The 18,138-nt window shown below is 47.4% G+C and overlaps 1 protein-coding gene across 1 annotated transcript in view; it reads right to left on the bottom strand.

Annotated features, from left to right (window-relative positions):
- The window catches only part of LOC142801440 (ATP-binding cassette sub-family F member 2-like), a 75,606-nt gene extending 61,120 nt beyond the window's left edge, over positions 1-14,486 (bottom strand). The window contains exons 1-4 of the mRNA XM_075887540.1: positions 14,331-14,486; positions 13,376-13,565; positions 9,880-10,095; positions 8,492-8,680 (exon numbers count right to left, since the gene is read on the bottom strand). Of these exons, the coding sequence (XP_075743655.1) occupies positions 8,492-8,680; positions 9,880-10,095; positions 13,376-13,559 (589 nt within the window). The 5' untranslated portion in view covers positions 13,560-13,565; positions 14,331-14,486. The remainder of the gene's footprint in view (positions 1-8,491; positions 8,681-9,879; positions 10,096-13,375; positions 13,566-14,330) is intronic.
- Between the last annotated feature and the right edge of the window lie 3,652 nt (positions 14,487-18,138).

Raw genomic sequence — 18,138 nt, 5'->3', positions numbered from 1 at the left:
TTGGTTGATTGAATTCTAATGTTTTCTTTACTCTGTTAGCAATAACCTTTGTAAATAGCTTGTATACTACAGAGAGCAAGCTGATCGGCCTGTAATTCTTCAAGTCCTTGTCACCTCTTTTCTTGCGTTGCAAATAGAAGGGTCTTAACGTGGCAGGGGGGGAAAAGGGAGAAGCGTGGCACAGGCACGTCACAGATCGGCATTTGAGAGAGAGCAAACATTTCACCGCAGCCTTTTTTTTTCCCCTTTTCCTTTCCTTCGCACAGCGTTAAGGTGTCGGAGGTGTTGCGGCGGGATTGGGTGGGGTGCTGAGAGCATTTTCGGAGCACGATATGTTCGAATTAACCATCGCAAGTGCTTGCACGTTCGAATCACCGGGCGTTTTCACCAATTGAAATACACATAGCTTTGACAAGACCTCATTGTGAGTTCAAATTAACCAAAGTTCGAAGTAAGCATGTTCGAATTAATGAGACACGACTGTTTAAATCAAGCTCTTGATGAAAGCGTCTCTGTCGAGGCTGGGAGCTTTGTCGTGCTGTGCAGGTAGTTTGCGATTGCACCGATGCGAACCACCGCTGATACCTTTGCTGCCATGTTGAAGGGGTGGCCGGTTGTTCACATCACATGGTTTGAGCCGTGCCGTTGCGTTGGTTGCCTTCGTGAAGTGGAAAGGCGCTAAGCTACCATGTGACGAAAAAATTGGTCTGGGACCGTTTTTTCGCGTTTCCATCACGGCATTGTTTTCCGGCCACTGACACGGTGAAGCAAGAAAAATTTTGGTGAACTTTCCTGCATTTACTTGCAAGGAGGTGATTGCACGTTTGTATTATCCACAGAGGCTGGAGAAACCATTAGTACAACACCGAATCACGGCGCATTTTATATGAATAGTCCATCTAAAGCAACCTTCAAATTCATACCATCCTGAAATTCGTATCAACCGTAATTGTACCATTGAGATTCTGCTTCAAAGTTTACCATTAATTCCAGTCTTAGGCACACAGCAGGCCCAACGCGTCTTGGTGGCTTTTAGCTGCTTGTGCTGTCATTTCCAGTGGCAAACACCAAACTCGTCAACTCCAAAGGGTTTACCGACAGCCCTACTGCCATTGTGTAGGGCATGATCAATCATTTTCAACTTGAAAGAAGCCGTATAGCTTCCGTATTGCCCCATAGTGTAACCACAGAACCGACACAATGAAAGGCACAAGGAACAGACACAAGAAAACATACAGCGATGCACACCTGCCACTTTGGCTTGGCTGAGATTGGATTGAAGCTCCATGCATTGATGGTACGCATGATGCTTTAAGGCACCCTGCAACACTTTTTGAGCATGGTCAAAAAACACTGCCGATCGGTAGTAGAGGCTCCCAACAACACGCGAGCCAAATATTACAGAACAGCACGCGGCCTAGAATTCCCAATTTTATCAGTCAGCTAAAAATTGCTTGCTCTTCTCTCGACAAATCACGTGGCCCCACTTAAAACGAACTTTCGCTTAAAACGAACAATATCCACGCGACCGTGAAAATATACATTGGTTCAATGGCACAAAATTGCACTTACAACGAACGTCCCCAAGCGCCGCTGATCGGTGACAGCGAACGAGTCGGCGGTCTGCCGACTTCCCGAGAAACCAATTTCGACCACCGATCAAGCACCAGCGAGGTGCCTATACATTCTTATTGTTAAATGCCAACCCTGCCTCCACGACCCACTAGTTGCCGCTCTCCCCAACCCACAGAGGAAGGAAAGCTGTTTCCTTCCTCCATGACGCGACTGCTTTTTGTTACGCACCCCTCCATCCTTTGTCCCCTTACTATTCTGAGAACCCTGCATCGCCAGACGAGACCCATGTTTTCACACAGCCACCGATCTTTCGAAGACCGGTCGGCCAACTACCTGCTTTTGATCGCTGGTACTGTCATTGGCGTCGCTGGCCTAGAGTGACCAGACCATTTGCCAACATCGGCCACTGACTGTATCCGATAGTCTGCATCTAGTGCACGCACGCACCCTACCCCACCGACTCTGATAATTTGCGATTCGTTTCGTGTTTCGGACTTGTTCTCGCTCAGTTCGCACTTGGCTCAGCATGCCTTACGCACGCGTGTGGAAGCACGAAAGCGGCTGTTGATTTGCACGGAACGAATCGTGAAACTTCGAAGTTCGTGAGGCCACGCAAACCCGCTGGCGCAACAAAACAATTTTTTGACTATGGCCGCCGATTCTTCGAATACCGCCGCATGCACCAATCCAAGCGGCCATGCTTTGACTTCTGCGCGCGCAGGCACTCTTTCCAAGTTTTTCTATGCACGAGTTTCGCGGACCTTTCAAGAAAGCTACCCAACCTGCCTCCTCCCAGAGTCTTGGGGTTTTCAAGGTCGCCCTCCCACCGCATTCTCCCCTCTCTTTATCGCAATTCCTTGCCCTTTTCTCGCAAGTCTGCTCTTCTCTCTTGATCACAACCCCTTCGCCCGTCTCCACCACTCCGCGACGCCCGCCACGCTGGCTCGAATTAGTTTCGTTTTCTGACTGGAAACAGGCCCAGAGCTGTTCTACGCGTTCTGGCATATGTGTCGCGTGTGCACGTCTTGCTCGCTTTTGGTGTGCGTGTGTGGTCATGATGGCTGACGGGAGGACTAGCACGCTTTTTCCTCCCGCTCAACAAAACGTCGAAAGTGTGACCGCTTGGCTTGAGCGTAATTCGCGCGTTAAGTGCCGCGTTGCGGAGCGCTTGATCATAGCTGTTGACCACATGGCAGCCAACTCGCTTTGGGCGCCCCGGTATTCAGGTGTGGAGATGGTGAATATTTTGTGGGCGGCGGTGACGGCTACATGCGTGCGAAACTGTTTTTGCGAGGCCGACTTCGTCGACGTCGGGCCCGATGCCAAGCCTGAAGCTTCCGAACTGTGGCGGCGATTTGTGGCAGCGCGTTGTCGACTCCGACCTGGGAGAGCGGGTGGGACATCTGTTGCGATGGCTTAATTACGGCCGATGATGATGCCGACACTGCGGAACCATGCATGGATTGGGGCAATGTGAATGAAGTACGTGGCGAGAGCGACTTGAAGGAATCGGATTGCGAGAACAATGAAACTTTGAAGCCAGTGCCTCATGTAGCTTATGCCAAGGGCCTCGGCGAAGGAGAACCGTGCCGTTTTAAATGAACTCGAAACCACACTTACCGTATTTACTCGCATAATCCTCGCACTTTTTTTCCCAAAAAACCCATGGAAAGTTGGGGGTGCGATAATTACGCGGGGAAAATTTTCCGCGGAAAGGTACAGCGCAAGGAAAAAAAAAAGAAAACGGCCACAAATTGCAGTTTTTCCACAAGCAACTAAAAGCTTCAAAAAGTGCTGATACAAGGCTTACCTTTACAATGAAACTACATGTTCGACCCAAATCAAGGTTTATTTGCACAGACAAAGGTCACTACCGTATATACTCGTGTAAGGGCCGCCCTCGTGTAAGGGCCGCACCCCAACTTTGAAAGCGGATATTTCGAAAAAAAAAAAAAAAAAAGTTCAAAATGTCCCGCCAGAAAAGTGTAGTTAGTTCATTTACAGCCAGATGGCGCTGCACGCTTTTCCGCTTTTATTCTACTTCCGCCGACGCGCCGACCACGCTGTTGACAGCGCGCCGCCATATTTGCCTTGTGCGGCCTCTTTGTTGGCATCGTTCCTAGCATCGTGTCGATACGTTGGCAGCGCGACTTCAGATCGGTGTCGTCGGTGTCACTTTGTTGGTTGTAGTGAACCCTGCAGAAGCCAGCGCACGTGACGGACGATGGGCCGGCATCTGAGATCATTCACTGCAGCATTTAAGCTGCAAGTGATTGACTATGCCGAGGAGCACGGGAAGCGGGAAGCTGGACGAAAGTACGACGTCGATGAGAAGCGCGTGCGTTACTGGATGAATCAGAAAGATGCCCTCGCCGCTACTAACAGGAGCCGAAAGGCGTTTCGCGGGAAAAAGTGCAAGTACCCGCAACTCGAAAGCGAGCTCGTCAACTACGTCGTCGACACACGAAGGGACGGCTACGCCGTATCGACTGACATGATACGCGTCAAAGCCCTCAGCATCGCTCGCCACATGGAAATACCCCCGGCACAATTCAAGGCAAGTCGGGGCTGGGCTACGCGGTTTATGAACCGTAACCAGCTTTCTATTCGGCGCCGAACGACGATTTGCCAAAAACTGCCGCGCGAGTACGAAGACCACGTCATTAAGTTTCATCGCTTCGTGAATGCTCTCAGGAGGGAGCATGAATACGACCTGTCCCAAATTGGGAATGCGGACCAGACACCTGTGTGGTTCGATGCACCGGAAAGCACCACAGTGGATTTAAAAGGTGCGAAAAGTGTGTCTGTGCGCACGACTGGTGCAGAACGCCAAAGGTGCACTGTGATGTTGTGCATCACGGCAGACGGCAGGAGGCTTCCGCCGTACGTCGTATTTAAAAGGAAGACTCTCCCAAAAGAGAAGTTCCCTCAGGGAATCGTCGTACGTGCGCAAGAGAAGGGCTGGATGTCCGAGGAACTGGTCGTTGACTGGATTAAGACCGTCTGGGCAAACAGACCTGGAGGGCTGTTACAACGGAAAGCCCTCCTTGTTTTGGACAGCTTTAGGGGCCACTTGACCGACCGCGTCAAGAACCGAGTTGCCGCAACTCGTACGGACTTGGCCGTCATTCCCGGTGGCCTGACGAGTGTGCTGCAGCCGCTCGACGTATGCGTCAACAGACCATTCAAAGTGGAATTTCGCCGATGTTACTCTGAATGGATGGCTGGAGGCGTCCACGAGAAGACCCCTACAGGACGGCTGAAGCGGGCGTCGCTCCAACAGGTGTGTGAATGGATTTTGAATGCGTGGCGTGCCATGTCAGTAGAAGTAGTTGCTAAAAGCTTCAAGGTAACGGGAATTTCGAACTCCATGAACGGCACCGAAGATGACCGTCTCTGGGAAGACGCGGACGCCGAGGCGAGCTCCTCCGAGAACGAGGACAGCGAAATGGAATCCGAATAAAAACATTTCTGGCATGTCATTTGTGACTCTTGCACTCTGCTACTGTTGCATAAACAGTACAGACCTTTGGCCTGTACTGCCTGTACTAAATCGGCCTGATTCGTGTAAGGGCCGCACCTAGCAAAATTTTCGAAAAAAAAGTGCGGCCCTTACACGAGTATATACGGTAGCTAATAAATTAGTCTCTTCGGCGAACTACTCGGAGCCCGAATCAAGACTGCCATCTTCGTCGCTCATAGCAGCGTCATCGGACTCATCGCCAGCTTCAGCGTGGTCTCCCTCGTCGTTTTTGTGGACCACGTCGTCTTCCGTCCCGTCCAAGGCGTTGGAGATCCTAGTCTTTTTGAAGCTGCGGACGATAATTTCTGGCGAAATCATGGACCATGCCTCGATTACCCACGAACAAAGGATCTCCACCGACGGCTTCTTTATCTTGCCCCCGGGAGTCATTGCGTGGTCGCCTTCGGCCATCCATTCCGAATACAGCCTCCGAACATTATCCTTGAACGGCTTGTTCAAGGATACGTCAAGAGGCTACATCGAAGTCAGACCGCCTGGAATGACAGCGAGGTCAGTCCGCAGCTCCTTCAGCTTCGCCCGAACGGAGTCGACCAGGTGACCGCGGAAGCTGTCGACAACCAGCAGCGACGGGTAAAGAAGTGCTCCAGCGCGTCGTCCCCAAACAGTTTTGACCCAGTCGACCATAAGGTCGGCGGTCATCCACCCTTTCTTCTGTACACGCACGTGTATTCCAGGGGGAAACTTGGCCTTCGGGAGGGTCTTCCGCTTAAAAATAATAAATGGGGGCAGCTTCCGCCCGTCCGCTGTTACGGCGAGCATGACGGTGCACCTCTGCTTCTCGGCACCCGTCGTTCTAATATGCACGCTCCGCACACCCTTCTTCTCCACCGTTGTGCTTGGCGGCATGTCAAAGTTGAGCGGAGTTTGATCCGCGTTTCCAATTTGTGAGAGCAGGAAGTTCTTTTGCTCCCGCATCCTAATCACAAATCGATGAAACTCGATGACCTTATCATCGTACGCCGAAGGTAGCCGCTGACACAGAGTCGTCCGTTTCCTGAGCGAGAGTCCACTTCGGCGCATGAACCGTGTGGCCCACCCGTTGCTCGCGCGGAAATCTCGTGCCGGGATGCCTTCCTTCCGGGCAATTATGCGCGCCTGATTTCTCAGCAGCTCGATCGAAACGGCACACCCATCCGCGCATAGACTCTTGATGTATTCGAGTAGTGCCGCCTCAACCTGTGGGTACTTTCCAGTCTTAGGCCCACGGAAGGCCTTGCGTGACTTGTTCGTGGCTTTAAGCTGTTCTTGCTGCCGTCGCCAGTAGCGCACACAGAACTCGTCCACGCCGAAGTGCCTGCCGGCGGCCCTGTTGCCGTGTTCTAGAGCATGGTCGATGACCTTTAGCTTGAAATTAGCTGTATAGCTCTTGTATCGGCTCATCACGTAGCTGCAGAAAGGACAATGCTAGCCACGGATCACAACTGCGCTACCTCAGAACACCGCACCACAGACCGCACTACTAACACTAGCGCCATGCCACAGAACGCCGTCACACGCCGTGCCACAAGTCCTACTACGCAACTTGTGGCTTGGTTTGGATTAGATTAGAGCTCCGTTCCAGCAAGTTAGTAATTGTTTCTTTTCCCTTTTGAAACAGGGCACGCGTATCACGCGCCACAGGAATAAAAGTAAATAAATAAATAACTGGTCTATTCGTCCACTGGCCAGGCGTCAGTTTTCTTAATGCGCGTCAGAATTTCCTCAAACGCTCAAACACACACACAAACAAGCGCCCAATAGTTCGGTGCAAGTCGAGCCGAGCCAAGGCTAGCCGTCTTCCGCACCTGCTCTATGGAGGAAAGAAAAACATGACCTGCTCCGCTTTCCTTCCTCCGTGACCTGCTCCATTCACGTGGTTTAAAGTTATCTGACAAGGGCACTTGGATGTTTACTCTGATAACGGCACATGTTGGATCACTTTAGTTTGCCCCCGACTCATCGAAATCGAGTGACGGGTTGCGGGTGCGCGGGGCTTAAGAAGAGGAGGGTGTGTGGGGCGTTTCCCTGGCCGATGTGTTTTCTCTGCCCCTCTGTTAAGCTGGTCCCAGCGTAGCAGGAGAGTCTTCGTGGAATTTACCCGGTTTCAATGGGTTTCATCAGCATGCATGATGCATAAGAGATGGCGCTACGCTAAAGGGTGCTATTATCATCATTGCTCAAAGCAGCAGACGACATCTGCTGCTGCGATTTTTGGTGTGCGATAATTACGCGAGGAAAAAAAAAATCGCATTTTTGTTGGCCGATGTTGGGGGTGCGAGGATTACGCGAGGGCGAGGATTATGCAAGTAAATACGGTATCGCTTCTGCTGTTCGGAACACGTGCATCACGGACTTTTTGGGCCATAACAATGTTTGTGTCTTCCCTCGCAACTTTTTTTAAAAGCTGTGTTTAATTTACTACGAACTTCGGGATACAGCGAACGGATGACGCGTCACGCTCAGGTTCGTTATAAGTAGGCTCTACTGTATGCCCAAAAATCACACGTCAACGACGCATCTATGAGCCATTCGCTGATTTGAACATGGCGCGCTCGCTCGTTACAGAGATCGCCGCGGAGGCTGCTACTTGTCCACGCGTGCATGTGCGATCATACTTAAAAACCGTGCATTCGAAGAAAAAAAAAGTGCTCAAGGTCGCGAAGAGCGCGTGACGTTTTTTTGTGGCCCAGCCATCCCTACCTGCTTAGCTTCTAGCGCTTTCAACGGGAGGAGAGAAGAGAGAATGCAATTGCAGCATGCGACAAACCTTTGTAACTCCACTCGCACGGGAAGGATTCTTAAAATGTTTGCGTTGTTATTCGTGAGGCAATCAGCTCTTCTAGTGAATTCATTCCATGGTTACTTGAAGAAGTGTTTCAGGGCCCCTTTAAGAGATGGCCTAGGCTGTCGTGCGTGATCATCATCGGTGGCTGGAACGAGCAGATGACATTGCTGCTGCAATTTACGGGGGAGTGATAATTAATCATGGGGAAAAATATATATTTTTGTTGGGTGATGCAGGGGGTGCGAGAAATATGCGAGTGCGAGTTACGAGAATAAATACGGGATTTCCCTTTTCACAAGTACTGCAGGATTAAAATGCACCATTTTGAAGCCAAAAGAGCAGCAATCTATTGGACCACATTTTGTTTGCATCAAATGCTCAGGGGCAAAAATTAAATCCCCATAACTGCAGTCTAGCTGGCTGCAGGCTCATGAATCATGACTAGTGTCACCAGAAAATCAATGTCTTCCTCAAAATTTGTACGATACGGGATCGTATCACCCAAGATCCTGCTATACAACAAAATCGCCGCGAATCAATTCAGAGACGGGCATGTTCGTTAGCTTGCAACGATGTGGGCAAAGCAGAGTGAGAGACGTCGCACGTACCGTCGTCTTCAATGTGTGCCAGTTCTTCAGCGAGCTTCTCGAGACGATTACGCTCGCTGTCCACCTCCAGGACGGCCTGTAGTGCTGTCTTCTCACTGGGCGCAATCTCTCGTGTCAGGTGGTAGATGTCCAACTGCGACTGGATAGGCACCTCCCGGCGACCTAATGCCGACAGCAGCGTCGATTTGCCTGCATTTTTAAAGACCGTTGATGAAGCAAGGGCAACGTAACAAAGTCCATTGTAAGAATGTTCCCGTGTTGCCTGGTGCTCGATGAAGAAAACACAAAGCGAGCAAGCCTCTTACTGCAACAAATTTGCTTATTTTTGCAATTTACCAACCCCAATGTGGAAAAGTTTTAAGTGCAAATCTACTTCAAAAGCACTTGAGACACATTCAATGCCATTTCTGTACAAGTATTTAAAATCAAGACTATGCTTATCGACCTTTTCACAAGACGAATGTGACAGCAGCAAACAGGGGATAAATTGTGCGACCAAAATTCATTATGAGGTCCAACAAACACAGCTCTTATCCAGTCGATCAGAAAAGGTAACGATCACTGCTACCACAGTCCAATTACAGCCATAAATCATAAGACCTGTACACAGTTAGCATTGTGCCGTTGTACTAAAAAGAAAGACACGGAGCAAAAGGAAATCATTACTCTAGTATTTCAGTCATCGCTGCAAGTCTGGTCACTGCAGGGTGCTGAAACTTTGCTCCATGACTGGCCCACATTATTTTGTTGGGTGTTGTGAAGAGAGTGTTTCAAAGAACACAAAGTGCACAGCGCTTAGCCGTTCAAGCATGACAATCACTTCACATGGCGATTAGGGTCCTTGCACAATAACTAGACACTTGAGGCCTCCGGGCTGATGCGTTGTGGTATGCATATGACAAAAGGAAGGACCTTTGTCACTCACTGTAACTGCATTATTGGGTCGTCTGGTGATCACCTACTGCTTACTGGCAGGCTATTATAAAGCTTTAATTACTGAGGGCTGTACACTGCAAATTACCACAAGCAACTTCTCACACATGGAACACATCTAACTGCACTATGCCACTCAATCAAATAAAAATCTTATGTGAAATAAACCCTGCAAAAGCTCTTTTTGCCTGTTTTATGTTCTTTATAGAGCTTGCTAAACAAGTATTAGCTCTACAATTATATTATAGTCCTAGTATATCATCCTTTCTGTATGGCCTCAGAAGGCAACATGTAAAGCTGGTAGAAATGGTATTGACGTTAGGTTCGATATTAAGGCAGGCCTTGACAAAATCTCAATGCGCAAAACCATTCACCATCGCTCCACAAGCGCACAGGAGGTCAGCAAATGGGACCAGACACTCAACAAATGCTTGTGATAGTAGAGGGACACACACCGCTGCCGTTGAGGCCGATGAGCCCATACCGCTGGCCACAGTTGAGCTCGAGGCGCGTATCAACCAAGATCTCCACGCCGTGGAAAGTGATGGACAGGTTGTCAATCTTGACGTCCCGCGAGCGTGGGTGCACTGCCAACACTCCTGTGCAAGCCCTCGCCGCCGCATTCAACCGCACGTCTTCCTCGAGGCGCCGCACGAGCTCACGCTCCGCCTCTGCGAGATTGTTCACACACACAACACGGGTATTAAATCAGTATCAGCATTGCTGGCTCAGCGCTGCACCCCAAAAAGGCTGCAGGCAATGCAAATGCTTACAAAAATTATTTATCCGTTATTAATATGGTCGCTACACATGCTTACATATTTCTTTTGTTTTTTCCTCTTTTTCTTTAAATGATTTCTTATGAGTGCCTTTTCATTTGAATTCTGTGTGTTGTACATTTTACTTTGCACGTAGGCATACAATTTTATACGCTCTTTATAACTTTGTGGTCACAAAAATTTCGTTTATGGCCATTCTCTTTCACCTATTTTAAGACATCTATATGTATTGCATCCATTAGTAGCCAAACAGGCAAACAATACAGACGCAGGATAATAATATTACTGCACAATTTCTGTTTGCCGATAAATCTACCTTTAATTAATCTTTATCACAAATATACAAGGCCACTTTTTCAAACAACTGAGTGTTTCCAGAGATTTTCAGGTTATGCAAATGAGAAAACTGTCAAAACTACAATAGGATTAAACTAATCTATTGTGAGGTTTTCAATTGTTTTTCCTAAAATTAATAACTGCTCTTCATACTCCCCACCTGCAAGTGATTGATGGTTTCAACGAAGCCTGCCAACAAGTAGATGAACGCCATGCTGTGTTTTCATCACACAAAATGAAGCTTGCCAGTTTTTTTTTTCTTTTTTTAGGGCAAAGTAACATGTAATTGAACAATACTATAGGAGAGCTCCCAAATTTGGGCCAAATGATGTTTTGTAACATGCACTCACACTGCACAATACAGAAACTTCCACCATTTTACCTCCACCAAAATGCGACCACCGCAGACAGAAGTGAACTTGCAACCTTTGGGTCAGCAGCCGATCACAGTTGATTCCCCGTGGCAGATGTGTTATGCAGTTCAGTATCCCACGAGCACTACCGACACAAGCTTGACGACATTTAGTACGACCAATGTCCATGAGGCAAACAGAACAAGTGCTCTCAAAAGCACCAATCACAGACAGAAAGATGTCTTCTCAGCCAATAACACCAATATACATTGTTTGCAAGCTTTCTAAGAAGTGTCCAGTATTTTTGTCCAATCGTCAAGTAGCTTGAAAATATTTCACTGAAGTTTATGAACAATCCTTGAAAACAGCACTAATTTAGTTGTTCGAGAGATGATATTGCTTGCACATTTAATTTTATTTTTGCATGTGCTTCAAAGAAATCCCTCAGAAACATAATAAAGTTGCAGTAGCACTATGGCTGCATGCCACTTAAGATCAGGCATGATTTTTTTTTTAATTTCCCTTCACAGGCTTTGTATGTCGATGTCACTGAGTTAACAATACCGTAATAACAACAATAATGATCATTGCGGTTAAACATCCCAAAATCATGATATGATTGATTATGAGACACCGTAGCGATGGGCTCTGGAAATTTCGACAACCTGTGGTTTGTGCACCTAAATCTAATCACACAGGCCTCAAGCCTTTTGGCCTCCATCTTGACCGCGGCTGGAATTCGATCCTGTGACCTGCGCGCCAGTAGCCGAGTGCCTTAGACACCAGACCACCGTGGCGGGTTATAACGATAATACCAAGAAATTAACTGACAACTTATTATTGCAGCAGACTGAAGGAGCAGTATGTGGGCAAATAAATTAAAGAAGGTTTATTGAGGTAGTTAGCAGAAGTACTACCTACCACATTTGGACTGTGGGTGTGTGCGACGCATCACTTGCAACAACAGCAAAAGTATAACTTTTCCATTTTTCTGAATGCTCAGGGACCACAATATGTTCTGCGCAAACAGGAAGTCCGTGATTCAATTGTTTTTATTCAAAACTGCGCTACGACTGATTGTGTAAAAGCATGTTAATTACATGGTAGTTTTCATGTACACATGGATTAGGAAATGCTATTGAAATGTAAATTTATTTCATGAAAGGCTTATCATAATATTTTGCCTGAAGGAGATACAAACATTAAAATAACAGAGACATTAAAAATCAACATACAGGCGACATCATTTGTCAAGATGAGAGTATTCATTTTGAAAATCTTGCTTCGTATTTTCTTAGACACCTAGCATAAACTCAAATGCACCTCCCCTGGAATCGCATCACGGCAATAGAACTAGACTGTGTGACAAACACTGGGCGACTTTTGAATCTCTAGTTCATACTAAATTTCCAATGGCATGTGTTTGGTTGCAGGAGATGCAGCCACAGTCATGTTCAGCACACGACCACAAAACCCTTGCCTTCAAGCAGTTTCTTATAGGTAGAGGAACTCTGACATACAAAGGGTATCCCAGCTACTTGTTTTTAAGATAACAGTGTGATAATACTTGCAAGAGACATTTACAATATGCCTACACTCATATGTGACACAAAAAACCGTTTTGGATAATGCCAATTGATTAGAGATTGGCACAGTTTGATTAGAGATTTCACGGCAAGCCAACATTTATTCTGAAGCCGAATACTTTGTTCACTTTTGACTAACCGGTGAAATTCGGTCAGCCTGCTCTAGACAAACCTCCGTATTCAGCAATGTTTTTCTACTTGAACTTGGCTTGCTACTGCCTTCAATGCCTCTCAACCGTGTTCCAAGTCGAGCAGCCTTTCTGATGGGGGCAAGTAACAAGAAGTGCGACAACCTTCAACTAGACCTTTGTATATGCATGAAATTTTTCCGTAATTTTTTTTCTTGTTAACCATCTCTACACCTAATTAGTTGATGCGACAGTGACAAATTTCTTAGGGGATCAGAACAAGAAATACTCCATCTCGCAAACACCACCGAAGAGACAAACGAAAAAGGATCCCGCCGACCATAGAGTTGAAGCTCCAAAGCAGAAAATTAGACGGAAACTGCATCAAATGGAACCGAACACCTGTGCACAACACTATAATAAAAATATCTGGAATTTCATGCCCACAGACCACAATATGACTATGAGGAGACTTGGCGAGTTATAAAAAATTCGACAATGTGGCGTTCTTTGGCGTTCACCGATATCACGCAGTACACGGGCCTCTAGCATTCGGCTCTTGCCGAAATGCGACCCCCCCCCCCCCCCGGCCGTGGTCGAAGCCGCCACCTTCAGGTCGGCAGTCGAAGACCATAATCACTGCACCGCTGCTCCACCTCCGCACCATAGAGTTGATGGTGTTCGCGACCTGTCACTCAAGACGGGTAGACCTGACGTCACGTTTCCATTAAAAAGAGAAAGAGAGAGAGAAAACTTTCACGCCACACACCGCTCATGTTGTCGCCGTTCAGCAGACAGTCCCCCTGGCAATCCCCGTTCTCCATGGTTTTGCCGGCGGCGTCGGCATCACCGTTGGCCGCATTTTTGACGCTCTTCTTTTGCTGCTGTTGGTTCCTGCTCTTCACTGCCTCCTTCTTCTTGGCATCGCGCTTCTTTTTGGCGTCGGACGGCATGGCTCTCTGTTGAAAATGCAAAGAAAACAACGACGCTCGTGACGTAGTTGGTTTCGCCGACGCGAACATATTTTATAAGCCTAAACTAGGTTAGCGAGACACCCGATAGCAACTATCCCATCACTTTGCCTTCCTATATTTCGGCTTCGGCAGAAGAAGCGTATTTAAACATAGTACGTCAAGAACATGCCGAAGCGCCCGTGGCTTCCTGCGATCAGCTGTGACGCGCAAGTACAGGTAATTTTTATCAGCGGCAGTCTCGGCTGTTGTGCGTAGGCTAGCAGACTATTTCTTTCTGCTTTTTTTTTGTCCCCGTCATAGGAAACTTCAACAGCGGGCCGCGAAAGAGAACGACCCACTGGGTCGCCACTGTCTACAGGACAATAGGAACATTGCGCGGGATCTCATCAATTATCGACGCAACCTCGACTGACTCAAAGGGAGCGGCCACACCGGCTGATCGCCGAATACTCAATTAAATAGAGCGCAGCACGCAAGATATTCTGCCGCGGACAGCAAACACGAAGTCCAGGCGCTGAATTCGCCACATTAACGCGCTGTTTCTGTAAAGAATACGCCGTAATTTATGCTCAGCCCGCGAAAACAGTAAAATAAAAGTAAAAATAAGGGCGTCTGACGTATGACAAAGGACTTCCCCTACTAGGCCACCCATTCATTCCGCTGGCAAGGCGCTTCGGCTACTTGCGGTGAAAGTAGGCGCTTTACGGACGCTGTGAAGGTTTGATAGGCAAACTTTGGACATCTGCTTACCTTTGGTTTCTTCAAATTACGAGGCTCTGGTTGCTTGTTTCTTTAAAAGCGCTAAATAGGCACGACCAGGTTACATCCGAATCTGAATTCCAGAGACAGACCGAAGAGCAGAGAGCGGCGTGGTGCAAAAAATAGCGCCGCAGCAAGTAAGTGCAAACATAAAAAAATATACCACAACAATATAAAAATAAACTGAATAATATTTATGTTGCACGATTTTGGAATAGCTATGCCCAATATTTATTTAGCCGTTTTTTAATAAGTGGATTGACGTCATGGAAAACGTAAAAGCGTGACGACAGTAGGTTTGAAATTGAAGTCATCATAAGAGCAGCCATGTTGCTTCAAGAGGCAATGTTGCTTCAAACAACTCCTCCTCCTCAAACTAGCCACTCTACTCAAACATTTCTCACTTTCGTTTTTATTGATGCTACTGTCTAAAAACAACTTGTGCCGTTTAGCACATTTTTTGTTACACAGTGACAGTTGTGATCTGCTTACTTTAAATATCTGTATTGCAAACTTGGTGCACTTTGCCACCAAAAACGTAATGTTCGGTGATGTGACGCTCACTTGCGTTACAACAATAGGTTACAATGGCTGTGCTTGTGTTGCGCCAAGATATCTCGTAATTTTTCTTACAGTCCCCAAAAAGAGAAGAAAAATCTAGGAAAGTAATTTTTTTTCTCTTTTCTTCTTTCGCCGTGATAGACAATGATGGGAAACAGCATGCGCATGACCCCCGGGCGCACGACGAAGGTGATGCGCACCATGAAACTAGCCCAAACTGGTAGGTGTTCTGTGTCTAGCCACTGATAGATACTAGTGTACTAGAAGTGTTGAGTGGCGAGACCGCGCCTCGCCGCCCGTTCCCTTCCGTGTTGCCAAGTGGCGGCGGCGCTGCAGTGGAATAGTACTAAAAGAGCCACCCGCTACGTGCAGGAACTGCTATGTGCTTCGGCTCCTCCAGCGCGCTTTTTTGATGCACATTTCTTCGTACCTGCCCATCATTAATCTCTAACACATTATGCCGTAACCCTTGAAGTATGACACGCCAACCTACTGAATACGAGCTCCATAAAACCCTTTTGAGAGATCGAAAATTATTTATTTTGTTGAGGTTAAACCGTTAAATTGGTTACTGCAGGTATGAAAACAATGAGAAAAAAATATGGTCGGCACAGTCAGGCTTTATAGCCTTTGCATTATTACAGACGTTATCTGATGTTAAATGTGCTTCAAATTACTTTTGTATTGTGAACATCGGAGGAGCGCATCGTCCAAAACAGCTGGTAATGCGTTGATTAAAGAAAACATGGCTTCAGAGATGTGAAAGACCATCAATATTCGGAGCTTAACACAAGTGAGTTGCACTTCATCATAATAATGGTCCTATTTACACGTAAACATTATTTATTATACAAAAACTGGTTTTAGGAGTCTGCTGACTTGCAATAAAAGTAATACCTATAATTAATGGACGACAAACCACTGCTAGAAGAAATAAGACACAGAAGAAACAGAAAGGGTATGTCTTATTCTGATTTCTTCTGCCTTAACTGTTTTCTTTTTGTTGGTGAGGCGTCTACAATATTCGGAATAACTGAGCGGATTAATTGGCAGTTATAAGCGCTCAGAAACCTGCGAGATAAAAAAAAAATACCGTGTCAAACGTACGCAGAACCAGGAGGCTGTAAGTAGATAGGGGAGAGGAAAGGAGTCTGAACCCCCAACACCACGAAATACTTTTGTAGTTTACCTTTTTAGGGTATACCAAAATATTCACTCGCATTTACAGCGACCCCCAATTGACAAAGTTAGTCGTTCTGCTGCACACAACCCCCTAAAAGAAATCCTGGGTCCTCCTCCTAAAATTCTCCTCCTAAAAGAAATCCTGGGTAGGTTTGCGCCGAACGTTTAGCGTGTCTCTGTACAAATGCGCTCTGTAAATGTCACCTTTCCGACAGTATGAGGTCTCAAAACTACTTCAAGTCCAACGTAGTCGGATGAAAAACGCACCGCGTAAACATTGTGGTCGTATGGATATTTGGATATTGTGAGTGGGGCGTGACGTGTGACTTATGTGCGTATATATATATATATATATATATATATATATATATATATATATATATATATATATATATATATATATATATATATATATATATATATATATATATATATATATATATATATATATATTGTTACGGGGGAATAAAGTATACACTGGTGAACAAATGTGTACTGGCGAATATACTGGCGAGCTAATGCGTACGACGCTGCTGCAGTCCGAGCACGTTCCCGTTCAGCACTTCGTCGTCGTCATCCTCAGGCATCTACTTAGCCCGTGACATTACCCGCCGGCGGCAGAAGCACCGTCCCGGTGCGATCAATTCTCGAGGCGTGAGAAGTATGGCTTAAGCCGTGAGACGTGCACTATATCGGTCGGGACTGAAGCTGGTACTGACGTGGTATGGAGTGGAGCTATCTCATAGGTCACGCTGGTGACCTTGCGTATGACGCGGTAGGGGCCAACGTAACGGGACATCAGTTTTTCGCTGAGACCAACACGACGTGATGGTAACCACAGCAAGACGAGTGACCCCGGAGAGTACTGTACGTCGCGGTGCCGGCGATCGTAAGCACTCTTTTGGTTAAGCTGCGAGGCACATAAACGATCCCGGGCGACTTGGCGGGCGATGTCAGCTCGGGCCAGGGCATCACGAGCATAAGCAGTCGATGAGGCGGCGTCAGAATGGAGCATGGTGTCCATGGGCAAAGGCGGGTCATAACCGAACAGTAGGTAAAAAGGGGAAAATCCAGCTGTATCATGACGTGAACTGTTGTATGCGAAGGTAACGAAAGGTAAGTGGATGTCCCAATCTTTGTGATCCTTGGAGACGTACATCGCTAACATATTCGTCAAGGTACGGTTGAGGCGTTCCGTGAGGCCGTTGGTTTGCGGATGGTACGCTGTAGTGAACTTGTGGTGGGTAGAGCAGGATCGCAGGAGCTCGTCGACTACTTTAGATAGAAAACAGCTGCCGCGGTCGGTGATCAACTGACGAGGAGCACCATGACGCAGAATGATGTCATGAAGAAGGAAATCGGCTACATCAGTAGCGCAGCTGGTGGGGAGGGCGCGTGTAATGGCATACCGCGTTGCGTAGTCGGTAGCAATATCAATCCACTTATTACCGGTGGCCGACACGGGAAAGGGTCCTAGAAGATCGAGGCCGACTCGAAAAAATGGCTCATCTGGTACTTCAATGGGCTGGAGGGTACCAGCAGGTCTCAGAGCAGGTGTCTTGCGGCGCTGGCAGAGGTCGCATGCCGCAACGTACTGTCGCACAGAACGGTAGAGGCCAGGCCAAAAGAATCGGCGGCGAATGCGGTCATACGTGCGTGACACCCCTAGGTGTCCAGTGGAGGGGGCATCATGCAGCTGGGCCAAAACGTCTGAGCGAAGATGCACAGGAACAACGAGTAAAAGCTCAGCACCATCAGGGCGGGTGTTGTAGCGGTGCAAGATGTCGTTGTGAAGAACGAACAGTTGTAAGGAGTGGTCAGGGTGGGGTGAGTGCAGACCATTGATAATAGCACGCAAAGAGGGGTCGCGGCGTTGTTCAGCAGCTATGTCGGTGAAGTCGGTAATTGAAAGAACGAGGGCCTCTTGCTCATCTTCCTTTGTGTCAGGGGGATCGACTGGGTAACGAGACAAGCAGTCGGCATCCTTGTGAAGTTGTCCGGATTTATAGGATACGGAAAAAGTGTACTCTTGTAAGCGCAGCGCCCAGCGACCAAG

The sequence above is a fragment of the Rhipicephalus microplus genome, chromosome 1, assembly GCF_043290135.1.
Source record: "Rhipicephalus microplus isolate Deutch F79 chromosome 1, USDA_Rmic, whole genome shotgun sequence".
Lineage (NCBI taxonomy): Eukaryota > Metazoa > Arthropoda > Arachnida > Ixodida > Ixodidae > Rhipicephalus > Rhipicephalus microplus.
Note: the sequence above shows the minus strand (reverse complement) of the source record. Positions and strands in the feature narration are given on the sequence as shown.